At 33.7% G+C, this 19,855-nt stretch overlaps 1 protein-coding gene across 1 annotated transcript in view; it reads right to left on the minus strand.

Moving 5' to 3' along the window:
* The window catches only part of LOC122268367 (fatty acid synthase), a 94,456-nt gene that overhangs the window by 45,944 nt on the left and 28,657 nt on the right, over positions 1-19,855 (minus strand). Inside the window, exons 8-14 of the mRNA XM_071183757.1 lie at positions 15,361-15,775; positions 12,350-12,490; positions 8,496-8,559; positions 7,365-7,601; positions 5,442-5,637; positions 5,126-5,349; positions 2,370-2,674 (exon numbers count right to left, since the gene is read on the minus strand). Of these exons, the coding sequence (XP_071039858.1) occupies positions 2,370-2,674; positions 5,126-5,349; positions 5,442-5,637; positions 7,365-7,601; positions 8,496-8,559; positions 12,350-12,490; positions 15,361-15,775 (1,582 nt within the window). The remainder of the gene's footprint in view (positions 1-2,369; positions 2,675-5,125; positions 5,350-5,441; positions 5,638-7,364; positions 7,602-8,495; positions 8,560-12,349; positions 12,491-15,360; positions 15,776-19,855) is intronic.

The following is a 19,855-nucleotide window of genomic DNA, read 5'->3' on the forward strand; positions in this document are numbered from 1 at the left end:
ATACTACACGATATTGGTTCGTTTTTCCTAAAATGAATTATATGTAGCTAAAAACAGAATAGCTGAATTCTAGTTGAAATTATTCTTTCAAAACTAAAAAATACTTACCAAGAAAACGATAAAAATTAATTAAGAATCAGCACAAATGGCACTATTTCAAGTAATTTGGATATTTTTTTATTGTTGTTTTCCGAATTTTATGGATACAGAAATATATACCATTCTATAACGAAGAAGAATACTCTATAACTATTACAGCTCTGTACGTTCTGAATTCATAAATATTTATTGGAATGACGAAAGCAATGTTGACGTCACTTTAATTTGTAATGAATTGAAGACAGAAGAACTGCATTTTACCTTAATACACACACACAGTATGCGATAGCGAAATCGGAAGTTATCAGTTGCAAGTTTGTTGATAATAGAAGTTAAAAATTATTGAGAAATTTTTCTTCAAATGTTCGGCGTGTTCTGGGTCTGAAAGATATCTCAATATTCTGGAGATTTTTTCAAGTTCTTCGGCTTTTCCTTAGGGAAATTTTTATTTTTATTTGCTACTAAGAAAATGGCGTCTGACTCTGCCAATGATTTTGATGGAACTAAATGAAAACGTGATAAATTAATGTCTGATATTTGCAGGCTCCCGCTAAAGGGCGTATTCAAGCGTTGCGATCGCGAATTGTTTATTAAAATTTTTTTTAAATATTTTCTTGCTTCCCAATTTTATTTCATATGAACTAAATTCCTTGTCTTTCAATCTTACCTTATATTAACATATCACATGGCATTTTATAATGGATAACATTTTTAATTAAGTTTGATTCTCGAAGATTTCAAGTACACTATTAAGAGAATGGTCAATCAAACAGTTTTATAATTCATTAAAATATGAATTTGTTATTTGTATGCAATTAATAATATTCCTATTAAAATAATTTTGAAACATTTGCTTTTTAGCCTCATTTTTCTATATCTACAAAATATCTATGTACATACAAATCTGCATGAAATGATGAGCAATTCTTATTGGGCAGATAAATCACATGGTATAATTTTTCAGTAAGCATAGAAGATTCTGATATGTTAAACTGTCACCAACATGAACCCAATAGAATTTATTCTAATTTTCATAGTATTTTTTAACTACGAAAATGGTGGCAAGGGAGCGGGTGTCTGGGGAAAACTTAGCTGGGCGTTTATTACCAACTAACCGAAATAAATTTCACTGCGAAACGATTTCGATTGGAAACACTTTCATCGGATTGCCTATTTTGTAAAGCACATTTCCATAAACATCACTTTGATTCTTCGAATTGAATTTTTGTAATATGCATTTAAATTACAAATCTAGATTAAGTTTAAGTTCAGTAAAATTGTGTTTCATAAATTAATTTATCACGAATGTTTTGGGAATAAATAGCTAGTAAGTAAAAAAAAACATCGGAATTGAAAAGTCTATGGTACAAAATTCGAACATGCAAGCGTGTTGCTATCGACAATAACTAATTTTCCGTACAACCGGGCTTCTCGCGCTAACGTGGTTTGTTGAGTTCAATTTAGAAAAAAAAGGTTATTAATTCTCATCAAGAGTCGGAATTGGTATCTAAGTTGGTCAAGAAATTGCAATACTGAATAGAAAAATCTTTAAGATAATGTTTTTGAAATAGTTACACAATGTATTTACAAAATTTGGTAGCCTTAAGACAAAATTATGCTCGTGAAAATATTCATGGTTCAAGGTGTCTGGCATGCAGAAAAATATAGTTTTGTATTTTTCTTCCTATCAATAGCGCCATCAATTGACAAACTTTTTAACTAATTTTGAAACCTTTTCAGAATAAAGACTGGCTACCTGCGCATCACTCTGCAAACTAAACATTTGTGGGTTATTCTCACGAAACATGATATTCACTGTCCCTTGCTCCAAGATCTAATACTATAATACTAAAAGAACTTTCTTTTAAAAAAAATTAATAAATAGCATTGCTGTTAGCATTTTAAAATGACTTTGCACTAGCATTGACTGTTTTGTATACTTAAAAATAGTAGATAAAAAGAATTAATTTATGCAATTTATGGTCTATCTAACATAAAGGCTTAAGTTGAGTTACTTACTATTAACTTAAAATGACTGTTTTTTAAACTTTTAAGGTAATATGTAATTTTCCTGGCATTCAAGATTTGGTGAATTTCTATTTTATTTTTTTTCCCCAGCAAATGTCAATAAGCTACACTGCTGTCTATTAGATATTAGCTGTCTATTTTATGTATCAAAGCAATAATAACAATTATAATAATTGATATAACATTCTTAATCTCATCTAAAAATGTTTAAAAAATAAAAAAATAAAAAGAATCATACATACTTTCCAATGGATTCCAAGAAAAAACTGATACTATTGGGGTCATTTCTATTCATCGTAGCGATACTTGTAACTTTTTCACCGATAGCTCTTTTTAATGTTGGTGTGTGCAAGCCATGTGGACCAATTTCGATAGTGATAGCATTTAGAGGAATTTTCTTCAGTACTTCGTTGAATTTAACTGTAGAAATAAGATTATTTACGAAATAATCGTCACCAACAATTTGGCATTCAGAATGTTCCCACTCAGCTTCAGGTACAGAAGTACTCAGCCAACGTTTCGTTCTTCTTTTGGGTACCTTTATAGCCTGTAAAAAATATCATTTTTAATAGCATATACTGGCCTATATTGGAACTGATCTAGTTTTAAACACTTTTACTTCCACTTGGGAGCGGAAAGAATTAACAACTTTTTTTAAAGAACTGTAATTATTTGCTCAAACAAACAATGAAAATATCCATGATTATATTATGCATAATTAAGAAAAAAAACAAAAATGTGTGGCAAAATATTCATTTTTAAACTTTTGTATCTGATATTTGAGTTCTATGAAAGTAAACAAACATAAATGAAACTATTGCCTTCATCGATTCGAAATGTGAAACTAAATTCAAATTTTACGAGTAACCTTTACGATATAAGGAAAAATATGCACATTGTCCAAACATCAGTATTAAATAGTTAATTTTTATTTATTAATTAACAAAGAAACAAAACCATTGGTTTAACATATAGAACTAAATTTTAATTTCCAATACGGTGCCAGTTGAAGGATGTAAACTGCAGTATATTCCTTATAATTTATATAAGTTTTCTTGATCTAAATTTAAAATACACTGGTTATCATAAATTAAGAAAAAATCACAAAAATAGCGATAACTCTTTCAAAAGTAAGCCAAACCGTTTGATTGTTATATAAAGCCAGCATAAACATAAAGTCAACCAATAAAAACAGCTCTCACACAGCGTTAGAAAAAGCTTATTTTGATAAATTGCGCTCGTATAATAGAGTAAGTTACTGTGATGGTTTATTTTATTGGAATTTCCTTTTATTTCCTTTCTATCTTAAGAAATGTCGTATGAAGTTATATTACTATACGTATAAAACTTTTCAAACTAGAAAAATTCGGTGCAGCAGTCACTTTAGAGGTTGATTTGAAGTGGCATGGATAATTTGATTTCAAGTCCATTTGTCTTTTAAAAGCAAAATTTGCTTTGTTCGCAGAATAAAGATTTAGCTGAAAAGTTTGTTATTTTTAATAACTTTTGGGACATTTATTGGAACTGACCTATTTTTAAAACACATATATTACTTGGAAGTAATTGCTTTCTGTTTATATTTTTTACCATATATTGTTCATCTTATCTAGAAACAGTATTTTAAAAGCAGACTTTTTTTCAGCTTTTTTTATAATATTAGTTTTAATTTTTAATCTTCTTTCGGAAAGTATTTTACGTACAAATAATTCGCATTCAGTATATGTAATCGGGTACTTAAAACTCGAGAAAAAGTGAAATGATAATGCATAACCAAGTGATTTGAAACAGATTTTAATCGGATACCTGAAAGCAACGTCACGCGTGTGGTTTGAACCTGATCGGCTTCTGAATCGACATCTGTTCCGAGTTACCTGTGATGACGTCATTTGAAAATATTCACTTTATACCAACAACAGATCCAATCCTCTGTTGATAACCAATTAATGTACTCCAGACATTTCCTTAAATTCTTTCATTTTTCTAGTTATTGAGTAATTTTCTCCAATCAATTTAATTGGAACATTTAACCCTATAGTGCTTATATTTATAAACAGAAGAGAGGAGGATGAGTACTTTTTACATAAAGCACTTTAGTTAAAGTTAAGCAGTTTTACTTAAAGATAAGTAATTAGATAAAATAATCTTTACAAAAATTAACTATGAAAATCTTGCGTGGATATATTCTCGTGATTACAAAATCTTGTGTGGACATAAAAATATGTATGCGGCTTATAACTAATTTTACAAAATTATATCTTTAAAAAACACACCTTATAAGTGAATGATCATCACTGAAATTCTAAAATTTAAATGTTATACGGAAGAGANAAAGAGTTATCGCGATTTTTGTGAATTTTCCTTAATTTATGATAACCAGTGTATATACAAGCCATCTTCGATGACCAACTGGTCGCCGGAGATAGCTAGTATATATAAGTGAAAATAATGTGAAACCGGTTAATATTTATGAATTAAAATCCAGGATTTGAAACCCTGTAGCAAAAACTTTATAAGAATAAACACAACTTATAAGAATTAACTAATATTTCACTAGTTAAAATGGTTTTATTCTTATTTCTAACAAATTTACACACAGTTCTTGCAAGTTTTGAGACTCTTTTAATTTGATTTGACAAAAATTGTTATCTTTGTGAATTTGTTTTTTTTTAAAAAAAAAAAGGTTACTTGCAAAATTAACTCTTTTGAAGTAGAGCTTCTTAAAGATAAAAAAATTAAGCTTCTGTTAAAATTAAACCGTGAACTTATTTGAAATCATTATTATGCTGTTAATCAAATTTTTTTTGATTCCACATATGTCTAATCTTCTATAGCAATTAGTATTAATTTTAAATATTTAAGTGTTATAGTTTTTCTGCAGCTAAGTAAAATGTAACGTTAAGCTGAACACTCAAAATAGCGACATCCATTACGAGTTCTTTAGAGAGAAATAAGAAGTAATGATTAGATTGAAATTCCTGAAATAAGGGTTTGAACTTACTTTTTTGAGTCTCAGTCTTTCAGCTGCAGGATATATATATTTCGAGTGAAAGGCTAAACCATAACAATTTACAATTCTAGCAAAACGGTTCTGCTTCTTAAGTTGATCTACAAAATTTTCGACGTCATTCTTCAGTCCGGAAAGTGTAACCAAGCTATCTGAATTATTACAGGTTGGGAATACATTTTCTGGACACATTTCAAGCGCTTCTTTCCAAGAAAGATCTATGAGAATCCAGAAATATAATCAATTTTATTTAAGTGCCCAAATGTGTATTTTTTAACAGTAATGGAAAGAAAAGAGTGTTGCATCATACTTGTAACAGCCATAGACCCATAAGCAATTTCATTGATTGCTTCTTTAACTGATAATCCTCTATTCAAAGCCAATAACATCGTTTCTTCTAAAGTACAGCAACCATCTCCATAACTAGCTCCCACTTCACCGGTGCTGTGACCTGTTAAGCCATCAGGCCGTATGCCAATGTGTCGTAAAACGTCACTTAGAGAAATCTAAAATGTTAGATAATATTAGGCAGTCAAAATTAATAATAATTTCCTTGCAGTCGAAAAAAAGAAACGTTTAGAAGTTATCTAAAAAAAAATATAGTCTGATGGGAAATTTTGAATCACTTAAACTTCTGTTATTAGGATCAGTTCTGAAGATAATTGCATGTAAGCGAAATGCTTGGTTTATGGTAGTTGTCAAAAATTAGCAACACCTATGATCCGCACCATGTGAACTTATTACACAACATAGCAAATGATAATATCAACTAAAACAATAAAATTATTAGGGAAATATCGATTATTAGTTATTATTATTTCTTTGAATATTTATTTCACATTATTTTTATTCGAAGTTATTATTTCAACAAGGACTATTTTTTTTATTGTTTTCTTAAGTTCCGTATTTTCTTTTGGAAAAACATGGCAGAAACTCGAAAAATATAGCACAGTTGTTGTTGTTGCGTATGCCTGTTTAGGCAGAGGGGTGCGATTGTTCTTGTTTTATAGTGGCGCCATCTGTGACCAAGAATTCGACTTCTGCCACACCCATACGTCACACCCTTTATAAGATACATCCATTCATTCATCCACAGATCGTAATTTTGACCTGAATCAGAGAGCGAACGATCTCCAATCGAGTACCCCCGGAGGTATTGATTTGTTATGGGAACAAGGAGGACTTCGCGACCCAACACATTTAACATGCATCAGTCACCATTTACTACACGGGGAGTCTTCAGCCGGAGGGGTTCGAACCCACGAACTCTCGGACATGGGCCCAGTGCCCTACCTACCAGGCTATCCCGGCCCCTTATAGCACAATGAAATATGTAAATGTACACCACCTGCCCAAGTAGATTTTTATTATCAAAAACCGAATTTATCCAGTATAAAAAACATACTTTGCAACCAGACCATCTGCCTAGGTTGGTCAATAAAATAAGTCAGATTTGTCTGGGAGTGTCATTGAATGCTATTCCAAGCCCTTCATAAATTGTCCGAAAAATAACTTCAAAATTTTCTTTATTATTATGTTATGCAATAGAATTTCAATGAATGAGTAAAATACTGTTAAAAGCAAACTTAAACCTCTTTATATTGCGATATTTCAACATATGGCAAACTATTAAGGGCTTTTGTAACAAATAGGTTTGTAAGTACGCGAAGTAAATGATATTAAAGGTATTGAAATGAATATGTTTTAAAGTTTTGTTATAGCAGTATTCTTTAGTACTGATATTTAAAAAAGATTATAATATGTTCTGGCGTACATCACTAACAGAATATGCCTATCTGTTTGTTTTCTTATCGAATTAGTTTAATGTAACATATTATAAATCATTCTAGTTATTAATTTCATTTCTTACGATACACGCGTTTGATCAATAAAAATTTAAAAGGAAAGTTAAAATTTTTTATTCTATTTGAACATAATTGATATAGAAATGTATTGATCTACACTGAGAAGCAGGGGCTAAAAATCCAGTTTTATTGTGGAAAAATGTAGAATGGAGTTGAATTGCGATTACTATAAACATCTAAAAGTTCCTTCAGACAATCAAACTAGTTTTGATGTTTTTCCGCGCTCGTGATTCGGCGAATTTCGATGGCTTTTACCACCCCTAACATATTTTCTATCTTTTTTTACTTCCTTTTCGTGAAAAATCCAAAAATATATGTAAATAATTGTTATTACAGAACACCCTATTTTAAATCAGTAACATCCTTACCTGTATAGCTGCGGTTGCGACAAATGCTGGTAGAATATTCCTATCTTGTTCCAGTAGATCTGAATCCGAACTAATTATTTCGAAGAGATCCAAACCATAAGGCTTTATAACTTCTGCACATTTCCTCATGGATGAAGCAAAAACATCGATTTCCATTAGTTGTTGGCTCATTCCCCTCCACTGTCCTCCCATGCCAGAATATAGAAACCATACTGGTCTTTGCTCCTCTATGCAGTGCTAAAACAGGAACATTTGATTCAGATCTTCGAAAATCTTAAGATCCCGCAGTGGACTGATCGCTAAGACACGGTTCCCAGCAGATCACCGAAGTCAAGCATCACTGGCTGCGGTCAGTGTGCGGGTGGGTGACCACTTGGATCAGTCTGCGCAGGGACCGATGGTGAGCGGTATTGGTCCTCGTTAAACTGTTCTACCGTGCAGGTCGTCGGGCTACCGAAGCGGGGGCGCCACCCCCTCTGCAGAGGATCAACATCCTCAGGGATGTTTCCCAGACCTTCGCCAATAGCCCATTGTGCAGCTCTAGTGGGACGTAAATGAACTACTACCTAAAAATCTTAAAGCTGCTTTTCAAAGGCTCTGCCGTAATATGAAATGAAGCTTTTTTGCGAATGATATGCCATTTTCATAACTGCTGTGAGTTTGCAACTGTTACTCATAACTGTTAGGTCAAGTTTAACCTATCTATTACCAGCGCTCTCGAAGCTTATTCTGAAAATGGCGCACGACGTCAATTTGGACAAAAGACAAAGTTTAGTGAAAATGAAAAGCATTTGAGGCCTAATTTTTTAATACTTAACTTACTCGAATGCTACATTATCTGGAATAAAAAAAAATGCAAAAAAACTGGGAATAAGGCAGTGATTTTGATAATTTTTATCTCAGTGGAAAATTGTCACCGAATTGACAATTTTTAAAAATCTTTAATAACTTTTAAAATATTTAAGCTATTTGTCCATTCTAAAGCCTAGATAATTCTTCGCGACAAGATGTTATATATAGTGTAAAATGATAACTTTGCTCTAAGTATAAAGCACTTAAACCGCGGTTTTTTTTATTTATTTTCCTTGGTGAAAGAGCTTCAAAAAACCTTGTTAATGAAGAATTGGGTACTTGCACTTCAAGAAGAAGAACTCCATACCCACACAAGTGACCTTTCACATCAGCTCTAGCTAATCTTTATGAGCAAAATGGCATATTAAAGTTGAACTAATTAGTTGAACTACATAAGTTAGAATGTTAATTCACGATATGCTTTTAAATACAGACTCTTATCGCACATCGAATTAGTTGAAATATAATTCTTACTCGTCTACTTCTTTTACTTAACTTAGATTTATTATTTGTTCATGTATTTTATTTTAAACGTGATATATTTTTGTTTTGTGCATCTGGCAACTTCAATGCATAACTAGTTTGCTTATGTTTCACATGGCTTCGTACCTGTCTTTGTGTTATATCTCTGCATAAATATATGGTGGTAGAATTGAAATCTTTGTGAAAGATTCCTTAGGAAAGAATTTAGAATGTGTCACTCAAGAGAATTGATACTTGACGGGCTTGGCTTACTCGTAATAGAGTGGAAAGAACAGTTGCTAACGTATACAAATGCTACGTTTCAACAACCAATCAGGATCGAGATATCCACACTACGTCACTTGCAGGTATCCCATTACAGGAAGAGATAAAAATATGGGACGAAACAACTTACGACACTTTCAAGTCTCTCGTTGAATTTGTGCTAAAACCGCTTCAAGTAGATAATGATAAAGGACTCATCTTTCAACTCATATCTTTTACCTTCGGCAATGAAACTGGTTTTGCACTTTCAGCTTCATCCATCTGATTAGAGATTCATTAGATTTCGGTAGTTTAATAAAAATTTGCTACCCTCATTGTTGTGACCCTGTATAATTTTTAGACTTTCTTTTTCACAAAAGCTCTAAGAATATACACTATGGACACTCATTACTGAACATGTATTAATTAACTTTATTTGATCCAAATCCTAACCTTATACAAAAAGTATGATATTTGTTCTGTTGCAGATGCTAACACTTAGTTTTTAAAAAAATAGCATTATTTACAAATTTGATAAAAACCTTACTGTTAATTCCCATTACACATATAGATGGCGCTGTAAGCGTAAATTGAATTTAATTGCAGAATTGAGTGCTGGAAGCAGTAGTGTATGTGTATGTGTAATGTGTAACGGGCTCACGAGCGAGTCTGTAATGCTGGTACAAAATAAATGAGTATAAAATTAATACAGTCCAATTGTGTGTGAGCTATTGATCTGACCAAATGGTCCTCAGAGAACGGAGGTGAGTTAAAACCTATGGATTAAAATACGAATTTCATCACTTAAAAGGTATGTACCAGTTTTGAAATTTGATTGAGATAAATTGTGCATTGACTTTATATAAATATGAACTATGTTTAAAGGAGCGAAAAAAGAGGATTTAAGGCAAATTGCCATTGAGTTAGGTGAAAATGTTACTGAGACTATGACTATTATTGAGCTAACGAACTTAATAAAAAACAACGAAACATTTGTTAAAGAGCCAGAACTTGCTACTGACATAGCAAATACTATAATTAATGATAGAAAAGCAGAAAAGGAATCGTTGTTACAGTTAGAAAAATTTAAGTTTGAGAGAACAAAAGCAGAATTAGAACTAGCTAAACTGCGAAACGAAAACAAATTTGAGAACTCCGAAAGTACTGAATCGCTGGATTCACTCGTCAAAAGTGTCCGGACTCTAACAGTTAAAGTTCCTAGTAGACCTGAAGGTTGGAGTTATTTTTTCTCATCCTTAGAAAGGGCATTTAACTCTAAAAGTGTACCCGAGAAATACAAGGCAGAAATTCTGTTAAATTTATTAGGAGAAAAGGCCACAAACGTGATTACTTATATAAAAGATAACGAGTTAAATGATTATTCTAAAGTAAAATCAATCGTAATAAGAGAATTTGAGCCCACCCCTCAATCGTGTTTAGAACATTTCAAAAATACATTCCGACAACCAAACGAAACACACGTACAATACGCGTCTCGATTGATAACAAATTATGATTATTATTTGAAATTAAGGAAGGTGTCGGATTTCGAAACATTAAAAGAGTTAATCGTATCCGACAAAATCTATCAAACACTTGACAAAGATACCGCATACCATATAAGTATGAAACAGGGAGACGATTGGTTCAAACCCTCTCAATTATCGAAAGAGATCGATCTATACTACACATCGCGTGGGAAAAAATTAGTCAATAGTTTAGAAAACGTAAAAAATCCCCACTCAAAAAATGCTTCGCGAGTATTCTTGTCAGATGCTAAAATTTCTAAATGTGTTTTATCGTGTAGTGAAAATCATCCATTATATAACTGCCCTGCTTATAAAAACTTATCCATAAATGATCGAGTAGAAGTTGTTAAAACTAATAAATTATGCTTTAATTGCTTAGGAAATAACCACAGAGTATCAAATTGCAAATCTAAGTATTCTTGCCAGAATTGTAAAAGGCGTCATCACGTGACTTTGCATTTCTCTCCTGAGAAAAAACCGTATGAGGCATCGGCGACTGCTAGTCGAAGCGTGCTTTCCCCCACCGCAGCTGAATTTATTACCAATCCTTCTAGAAGTGCGGAAGTTAATCAAAACAAAAACGAAGAATATTTTGCGGCTGCGAGTTTCGATTCGAATTCAATACAATCAAAATGTGTTTTGCTTAGTACGATTATTTGTTACATAAAAGATAATGTAAACAATTTAATTCCTTGCCGGGGTTTGCTTGATGTGGGTGCGAATTCGAATTTTATCAGCAAAAGATTATCTGATAGACTTAATTTAAGGAAAGAAAAAATAAATGCCTCAGTGTCAGGATTAAATGAATTGTCATTAGAAATAAAATCACGAGTGAGTACTACCATTACAAATGAGGAGGGAAATTTTAATTTAGATTTAAACTTTTTAGTTGTTCCAAGAATAATGGATTTTACCCCATCTAAACCAATTCAATGCAGTTTCCCAGAATTAAGAGATGTGAAATTGGCGGATTTAAGTTTTAACATGCCAGGTCCTATTGATATACTTATAGGCGCGGAACATTTTTATGAAATTATGAGGATAGGGCAAATACAACCCCCTAATACAAAGTTAATTTTACAAAATACGGTATTCGGTTACGTTGTAAGTGGGAGCATACCAACAAAAAATTATGATAGGGTTCACTGCGGATTAATAAAGGATAACACGGAATTAGAAAAGTCCATTAGTAGATTTTGGGAGCTAGAGTCCATTGGCATTAATGACGAGAATGAAAACATCGACGAAAACGAAGCCCTTAAGAACTTTAATGACACTGTGAGCTTTAAAAACAAGCGGTACGAGGTAACCTTACCTTGGAAGAGGAACTGGCAGGAGTTAGATGATAATTTCAACATTGCAAAGAAGAGACTTGACTCCCTGATTAAAAGAATGAATCGTGATAATTCACTATACTTAGAATATTGCGAAACTTTAAAAATTTATTTGAGAGAAGGAATAATTGAGAGAGTATTGGATCATTCAAAACCAAATGATAAGCCTGTGTTTTACCTGCCCCATTTGATTGTCAATAAAAAGGAGAGGCTAACCACCAAAATGAGAATAGTCTTCGATGCTAGTGCACATGGAATCGGACAATTATCTCTGAATGATTGTTTGTTTCAAGGGGTTAATCTGAATCCAAATATCTTTTATCTTCTGATCCATTTTCGTTTAAATAGAATTGCATTTCTGGCTGATATCGAGAAAGCATTCCTCCAGATATCCTTGAGTGATAGAGACAGAGACGCTGTGAGATTTCTTTTTGGAAAGGATCTAAAACATATAGAGATCTACAGATTCAAGCGAGTAATATTTGGAGTGAATTCTAGTCCATTTTTGTTGGCAGCTACCATTAAAAAGCATATAGAAAAATACCGTAAAGAGTTTCCATCCACAGTACAAGTACTTGATGACTGTTTATACGTTGACGATTTGATAGCTGGAGAGGACAGTGAAGAAGCAGCCTTTGAAATTTCTAAAAGAGCGAAACAAATCATGGGAGATGCTGGAATGAACCTAAGAAAGTGGATTTCGAATGATGAAAATCTTATGAAAAAATTGAATGAAGAAGGATTTGATCTACTACACCCAGAGGACCTCGAAGGAAATCTGCATCGAGTCCTAGGCCTTTCTTGGAATCCACTTAGTGACTTTATCACCGTGGAGATAGATAGCTTGCTTGAATTTCTTCAACAGGATAAAAATACCAAACGATTTTTGCTAATGGCTGCAGGAAGAATATTTGACCCTTTAGGTCTTCTCACTCCCTTCACCATCAGATTTAAATGTTTATTTCAAGAGATCTGGCAGAGGAAAATCACCTGGGATGAAGAGTTGCCACCCGACATTGCAAAAACGTGGAAGAAGTGGTGTACAGAAGTTTCTCAACTAAAAGATCTTAAAATTCCTAGACATGTGATGAGTCCTACAGGTGATGAGAATTTATGTGTCGAAATCCACACATTTTCAGACGCTAGTATCAAGGCCTATGGAGCCGCCGTGTACATAAAAATACGAGTCAAAGATCAAATCATTACCAATCTTGTGTCTTCTAAAACCAGAGTTGCACCCTTGAAGAAGATTACACTACCGAGGATGGAACTCATGGGTGCTGTGCTAGCAGCAAGATTAGCTAAAGAGGTGAAGAAAGTAATCGACCGAAAACATCAATCAACAAGCTTTTTCTGGACTGATGCTAAAATCGTACTCTACTGGATTCAGAGTTCAACCAAACGATGGAAACCTTTTGTGGCGAACCGTGTAAAAGAGATTCAAGCATTGACAGCCCAGACATCATGGCACCACTGTGCTAGTAGAGACAATCCCGCTGACATGTTAAGCAGAGGTGTGACTGTTGACGTTCTTCTTGGCAGTGCAAAATGGTGGTCTGGTCCTGACTTCCTTAAAGAGAACATTCCTGACGCTTATGAGGAGCAAACTGTTCATGAAGAAGAGTACCAAGTTGAACTTAAAAAGAACTGTGATTCCCATTTAGTGACATTAATTTCTATAGATAATGCTTCCCTTTTTGAGAAAATTCTTACCTTATCTAACAATTATACTAAAATTATTCATGTATTGAGTTTTCTTTTCAGATTCATTTACAATTGTAAAAATCCAGATGCAAGAAAAATTGGTCCCTTGTTAGTAAGTGAATTAAATGCAGCTGAAATTTGGTTGTTAAAATGTTTACAACGAAGTGAGTTCCCAGAGGAAATCAAAAGCTTGGAAAAAGGTAAGCCTGTTCCGAGGAACAGTAAGTTGTCTTCATTGTGTGTTTTTCTAGATGAAAATAAGCTGATGAGAGTTGGTGGTAGATTATCTCTGTCTGACTTGCCTGTTAATTCTAAGTTCCCCATCATTTTACCGGGTAAGAATTCTTTAACCACCATAATTTTGAGATATTGTCATTTAAAATATTTGCACTTGGGACCACAAGCATTATTATATCAAGTTCGACAAAAGTTCTGGCCTCTTAACGGTAGAAATAATTGTAGGAAAATTGTACATAGTTGTATCACATGTTTTAAAAACAAACCTGTTATGAGTAATCAAATAATGGCTGATCTACCAAAGGAGCGTACAAGACCTAATTATCCATTTAACATCACGGGAATTGATTTTTGTGGCCCATTTTCTATTAAGTTCAAAAACCAGAGAAAAGGGGTCACAAATAAGGTTTATGTTGCTGTTTATATTTGCTTGTGTACCAAGGCAATACACTTAGATTTTGTAACTGATTTAACTTCTCAATCGTTCATTGCCAGTCTAAAACGTTTTTTTGGGAGACGGGGCAAGTGTTCAAAAATTATGACCGATAATGCAAAAACATTTATCGGTGCTAACATTGAAATTAAGAAGTTAAGGAAATTGATAAATTGCCCAGATGAGACGTTAGCCAGTTATTTTACTAACGAAGGGATTGATTGGAAATTTATCCCACCAAGGTCACCAAACTTCGGGGGAATTTGGGAGGATGGTGTGAAGTCGTTTAAGTTCCACCTAAAAAGAGTAATTGGCAATCAAAATTTAACTTTAGAAGACAATTGACAATTTTGACTGAAATCGAAGGTGTTTTGAACTCCAGACCTCTCACTCCACTATCACCGGAGTTTGATGAATTTGAAACTCTATCACCAGGTCATTTCTTGATAGGTAGGCCCATCACCTCACTCGCTGAACCCCAACTAATAGATATAACTGAGAATAGGCTTTCTAACTGGCAAAAGATTAATAAATATAGTCAGAGAATATGGAAGTTGTGGAAAAGGGATTACCTTAATAATTTACAGGAACGTAATAAATGGAAATTTGAAAAGAATAATGTAGAAATAGGAACCCTGTGTTTGATAAAGGAAGAGAATTTACCATCTACGCAATGGTTAGTAGGACGAATTGTTGAGGTGGTGCCTGGCCGTGACACAAAAATAAGAGTAGTGAAGTTAAGTTTACCTAATGGCAAACAACTTCAAAGAAATATTCGTGACATTTGTATTCTTCCCATAGAGTAATTGTGCAAATAGAAAATTAGCTTTAGTCTTATATCTCAATGTCTGCTTTATGTCACAATGTTATTTGTATGATTCATATATATTTTTTTTTCTCTGTATAACATTATATTGCTGATTGTGTGAAATTTATTGCAATTTCAATCGTGGGGAGTGTTATTTCCCATAAAACATATAGATGGCGCTGTAAGCGTAAATTGAATTTAATTGCAGAATTGAGTGCTGGAAGCAGCAGTGTATGTCTAATGTGTAACGGGCTCACGAGCGAGTCTGTAATGCTGGTACAAAATAAATGAGTATAAAATTAATACAGTCCAATTGTGTGTGAGCTATTGATCTGACCAAACTGGTCACTTACTTTAATGCTTGATGTTTCACTTTGACTCAAAATGCCTGTAAGGCTTAAGATGTGGGTGACAAAAAGATATCTTATTCAAGAGAGAGAAAAACTCATCTGGCAAGGCTGCATTGTCTTTGATGTAATCAACCAAGTATTGTACAGAACTTTCACAAGTTCCCGAAATGAGTGCTATTCGTGGAATTCGGGATCTTGAAATATATTTGGTTGGATATGTTTTACTGTTTTGCTTCAAAATAGTTTGTGAAATCGTTCCTCCAAGTCCAAACGAATTTATTACAATATAAGGGGACGTAAGTGGCGTAACTTCTGCTACCACTTTCATGGTTCCGTTAAGTAGTGGTTTTACATTTTGGTTGGGTTTCTTGAAATCATAATTTGGAGCAATATTCCCCTCTTCCATTGCTAAAATTGCTTTTATCACTCCACAAAGACCTGCAAGAAAACTTGACTTAAGAATTTCAAAATGTGCGAACAAATAAGTTTTCACAATAGGAGAAACTAAAATCACAATTAGGTTAGAGGCGTATAGTGACCATACTATGATGTTATTTCACTACCACCTCTAACCTGACTGTGAATTGACTATGGTACGATGGTAGATGTCATACAATTTTTTTCAATACAAAAGCATCTTTTTGATGCATTTATCTTCAATAAATACACAAGTGGGCGACCTTTGTGCTAAAATACAAACTAATGCAAAAACCATTAAAGAGCACATAAATATTTATAAAATACAGACAGCTGTTTCGGATGCTCAAAGGGCAAACTTCATCAGTGCAACAGAAAGAAATGAGAGAAAACTTTTGTTCCTTGCTTCCTATTCGTCGTCATCCATTCCCCCTTCCCTCCTATTGGCCGTTGCTCCTAACCCTCTTGTGACGTCACCTTTCTATATATTTACCCTGCTTTCTCTCATTTCTTTCTGTTGCACTGATGAAGGTTGCCCTTTGAGCATCCGAAACAGCCGTCTTTTTTTATGAATATTTTGTGCTCTTTAACGTTGTTTGCTTTAGTTTTTAACTTCAATGTTTAAACGTTTTCGAGGTGAAAGTTTCAATGTTTTAATCTAAACCTCTTGAGAAGAAGTTTCACTCGTTTAATTACAACTTTTACTTTATGCACTGAAAACACCAACAGATGGAAAGCACCAGATATCCAGTTTGCATTGATTTTTACATTTCTGTTTGCATGAATAAACTCCTTTGTGTCAGGAAAAATAATTACCACGAAATTAGTCAAAGTTGAGGGTTTTTCATCCATTTTTACATTGGTACGGTGGGATTGATGTTGGGAGTAGCAAGTTCAAGGGAGAGTCACTATGCCTGCCTGTGATCAAAAATACTAAAAATGACTTAATACTAAAAATATATAACAATCAAAAATGCTAAAAAATAAAGAGTCTTGAAAATGAATAAATGTTATTGACATTCATTTGCGGTCTATATCTAACCGACCATTTCGAAGCAGGCGATATTGCATTTCACGCAACTGTCAGTAAATTTCACTGGTGCTATTACGCGGATTTTACTGTGGAAAAAAACGCGAGTAACTATATCTCGGCTGACACAACCGATAATATGACAAAATTGTGATTGTAATGTTCATTGTTAATGATAAAATTGAGAAAGAATTGGTTTATATACACAGTCCAGTCACATTAATGTGACCACCACCTACTTTTGACGTCAGCGTGAAATAACCATCACAGAAGGCAGATGCCAGCACATTACAGTGGAGTGTATATAAATGATGTCCTAGGGCATCGGAAAGCATTTCAATCGTTGGCGTAATGTAGAAACGTAGCGATTTCCGACGTTCAAAAGGACATGATTATTGGTTTTCGGGCCAAGTGTGGAAGCATTTCGGAAACGGCTGATTTTGTGAACTGTTCGCATGCCGCCGTGTTAAAAGTATACCGTGCATGGCAAAATGGCACTATCCAAAATCAGCGGCGTGGCACATGTGGTGCACCACGGGCTATAGATGACAGAGGCGAACGAAAGCTACGGAGATGCATTCGAACGAATAGACGTGCAACTGTTGAGCAACTGACCGCCCAGATGAACCAAGGGGCTACCAAGAGTAAACCTAGTGAGACTTTCTTCCTGCCCGTCTCGCAGCGGTCCGCTCTGCCAAAGGTGGTTATTCTGGCTTTTGACAGGTGGTCACATTAATGTGACTGGACTGTGTAGTAGGGTAAACTAACCAGTGAAGGAACACTTAAGCTTAGCTTGCCTTTAAAAAAATCATAAAAATTTCAAAATTTGTAATTTTAGCTAAATGACGGTGTTGACATATTTGATATTAAATGCAAATTATGTAAAACTTACATAATATTGTTTTAAGCTTTTGGTGGCTCAAATAATAAGTAGTAAGATAACCAAGTGAAGGAACAGTTCTTACCAGTGAATAAACACTAAATTATCCAGTGAATGAACAATTAATTTTGAGAATGCTTGATGCTCGTTAGGAATCCATAGGCCACACCAATGTCAAAAAACAAGATTTTTCTTGGAATTACAACATATAACCACAGTTAACGTGGAAAATTTTGCTTTTTTTTTCAGTCATGGAATGAAAAGTAAAATATGGTTGAATACAGAATTTTAAGAAAATTGNNACAGTGCTCCTCAATGTGTATCTCTTTTGAACAAGATGTTTTGCAATTTTGATATTTTCCATAAACCCTTATGCATATTATTTTGCAGAAGTAGCATATGACAATGACCATCATGCATATCACATGCTAGGTTTTGACCTATTCACAGTTACGTACTTTTTTTTTTACTCAAGGCTTTGTCCGCAAATCTATTTCACTATTTCGCAAAGAACAGTCTAATCATTCAACAAATTTCGAAAACTGATGTCACGGGCATAGGCGAGTTTTAGATTGATTAGTAAGCGAACTAAAACTTCCTCACAAAAGACGCTGTTTCGCTCACTGTACATGAATATCTGTAGCATTACCACGAAATTTCCTAATAACATCTATTTATGACATTTTTTATGAGAGATTGAAATGTACTTTGAGAAAGACTCTCGCAGAATGGGAATATTGCTAGCGATAGAAAAAAAGAAAAGCATAAATTCTTACGATGTGGAGCAACTTTTTATCAAAAGGGTTAATTTTCGATAAAGCATTTTCCTAAACCAGACTAATGGGCAATATGTTACTCTATCAAGGAGTAAATATTTTTAAATTCTAGCAATTTTTCGTCAATATTTTTAAATTCTGGAAGCAATTATCATTATTAATCACAGCGTGTAATATTATTATTTTTTCCTTAAATAGCTCTCATGTAGTAAGAAAAGAGTATTGACAGTTAAAAAAATTTATTTTTAGACTTGCTAACAAAACTATCATTGCCGAAATATGTTCTAGTAGTTATTCAATAGAAAGTATGAATGAAATTACATCTAATATATAAATTTTTTTATAGCCGGGATATCTTAGTAAGTATGGAGAGCAAACCGCGAGTTCGAATCCAGCCGGTGGAAGAATGCTCGTGTATTAAATGGTGACAGGTGAACATTAAATCTGTCCAGGTCACTAAGTCCTCAGAGTTCCAATAACAAATCAATACCTCTGGCGATTCATGGTGGCTCAAAGGATAGAGCGTTCGCTTTCCAATGAGGTGAACCCTGTCCGAATCCCAGCAATGGCAGGCTGATTCAAATTCCGCCCCCGCCTCGCACCGAACACAGTGCTGACGTATAATATCCTCAGTGGTAGACGGTGTATGGGTTAAATTTCCCTTGCCGTCAGGCTAACTGTGGGAGGGTTTCGCAGTTTTCTGCTCCGCAACACAAATGCGGGTTAGTTCCATCAAAAAGTCTTCCAAAAAGGCTAATTTGTCCCAATACTTGATCCAGGGATTCCCTTGTCATCTGGATTGGGTTCGAAATTGCAAGGTTATGGAGTTGAACATTGGTAGTCGCAAAATGAAAAAATTGGAGTGCTGTTCAATGACGGTTATAAATTACAAAATCGAATAAAATACCTCTGGGGCTACTGAATTTGAAATTGATCATTTTTTGGTTCAGGTCAAAATTACGATCTGTGGATGAATGAATAGAGTGTGAATGGATCTTCCCAGTAAAAACAATATGTGATATGTATGTGGCTTAAATCGTATTCTTGGCCATAGATGGCGCCACTGAAGAAACAAGAAACACGCTCTCTGCCTTGAATTCCCTTAGTATCCCTTAGCAGGCTTGCTAGTATTGGTAAGTTGCATAAGTAACAATAACATATAAATTTTAAATCTTAGTGACAGTGGTAACGTTAGTTTTAAAAAATTATAATATAAAGGACATACTGATATTAACTGACCTCTTTTACATATCGGAAAAAAGTATACTTTCAATTCTTTTCATATTTATCATTCTTCGTGTATTCATAAAATACTTTAACTCGAGAAAATGTAAAGCTTTAAAGAAATGGAATAGTCTGAACTAATTATTGTAATTTGTTCCAGTGCTTAGATGTAGATGTAGAAAGAAAAAAAA

This window comes from Parasteatoda tepidariorum, chromosome 7 (assembly GCF_043381705.1).
Source record: "Parasteatoda tepidariorum isolate YZ-2023 chromosome 7, CAS_Ptep_4.0, whole genome shotgun sequence".
In the NCBI taxonomy this organism is placed as follows: domain Eukaryota; kingdom Metazoa; phylum Arthropoda; class Arachnida; order Araneae; family Theridiidae; genus Parasteatoda; species Parasteatoda tepidariorum.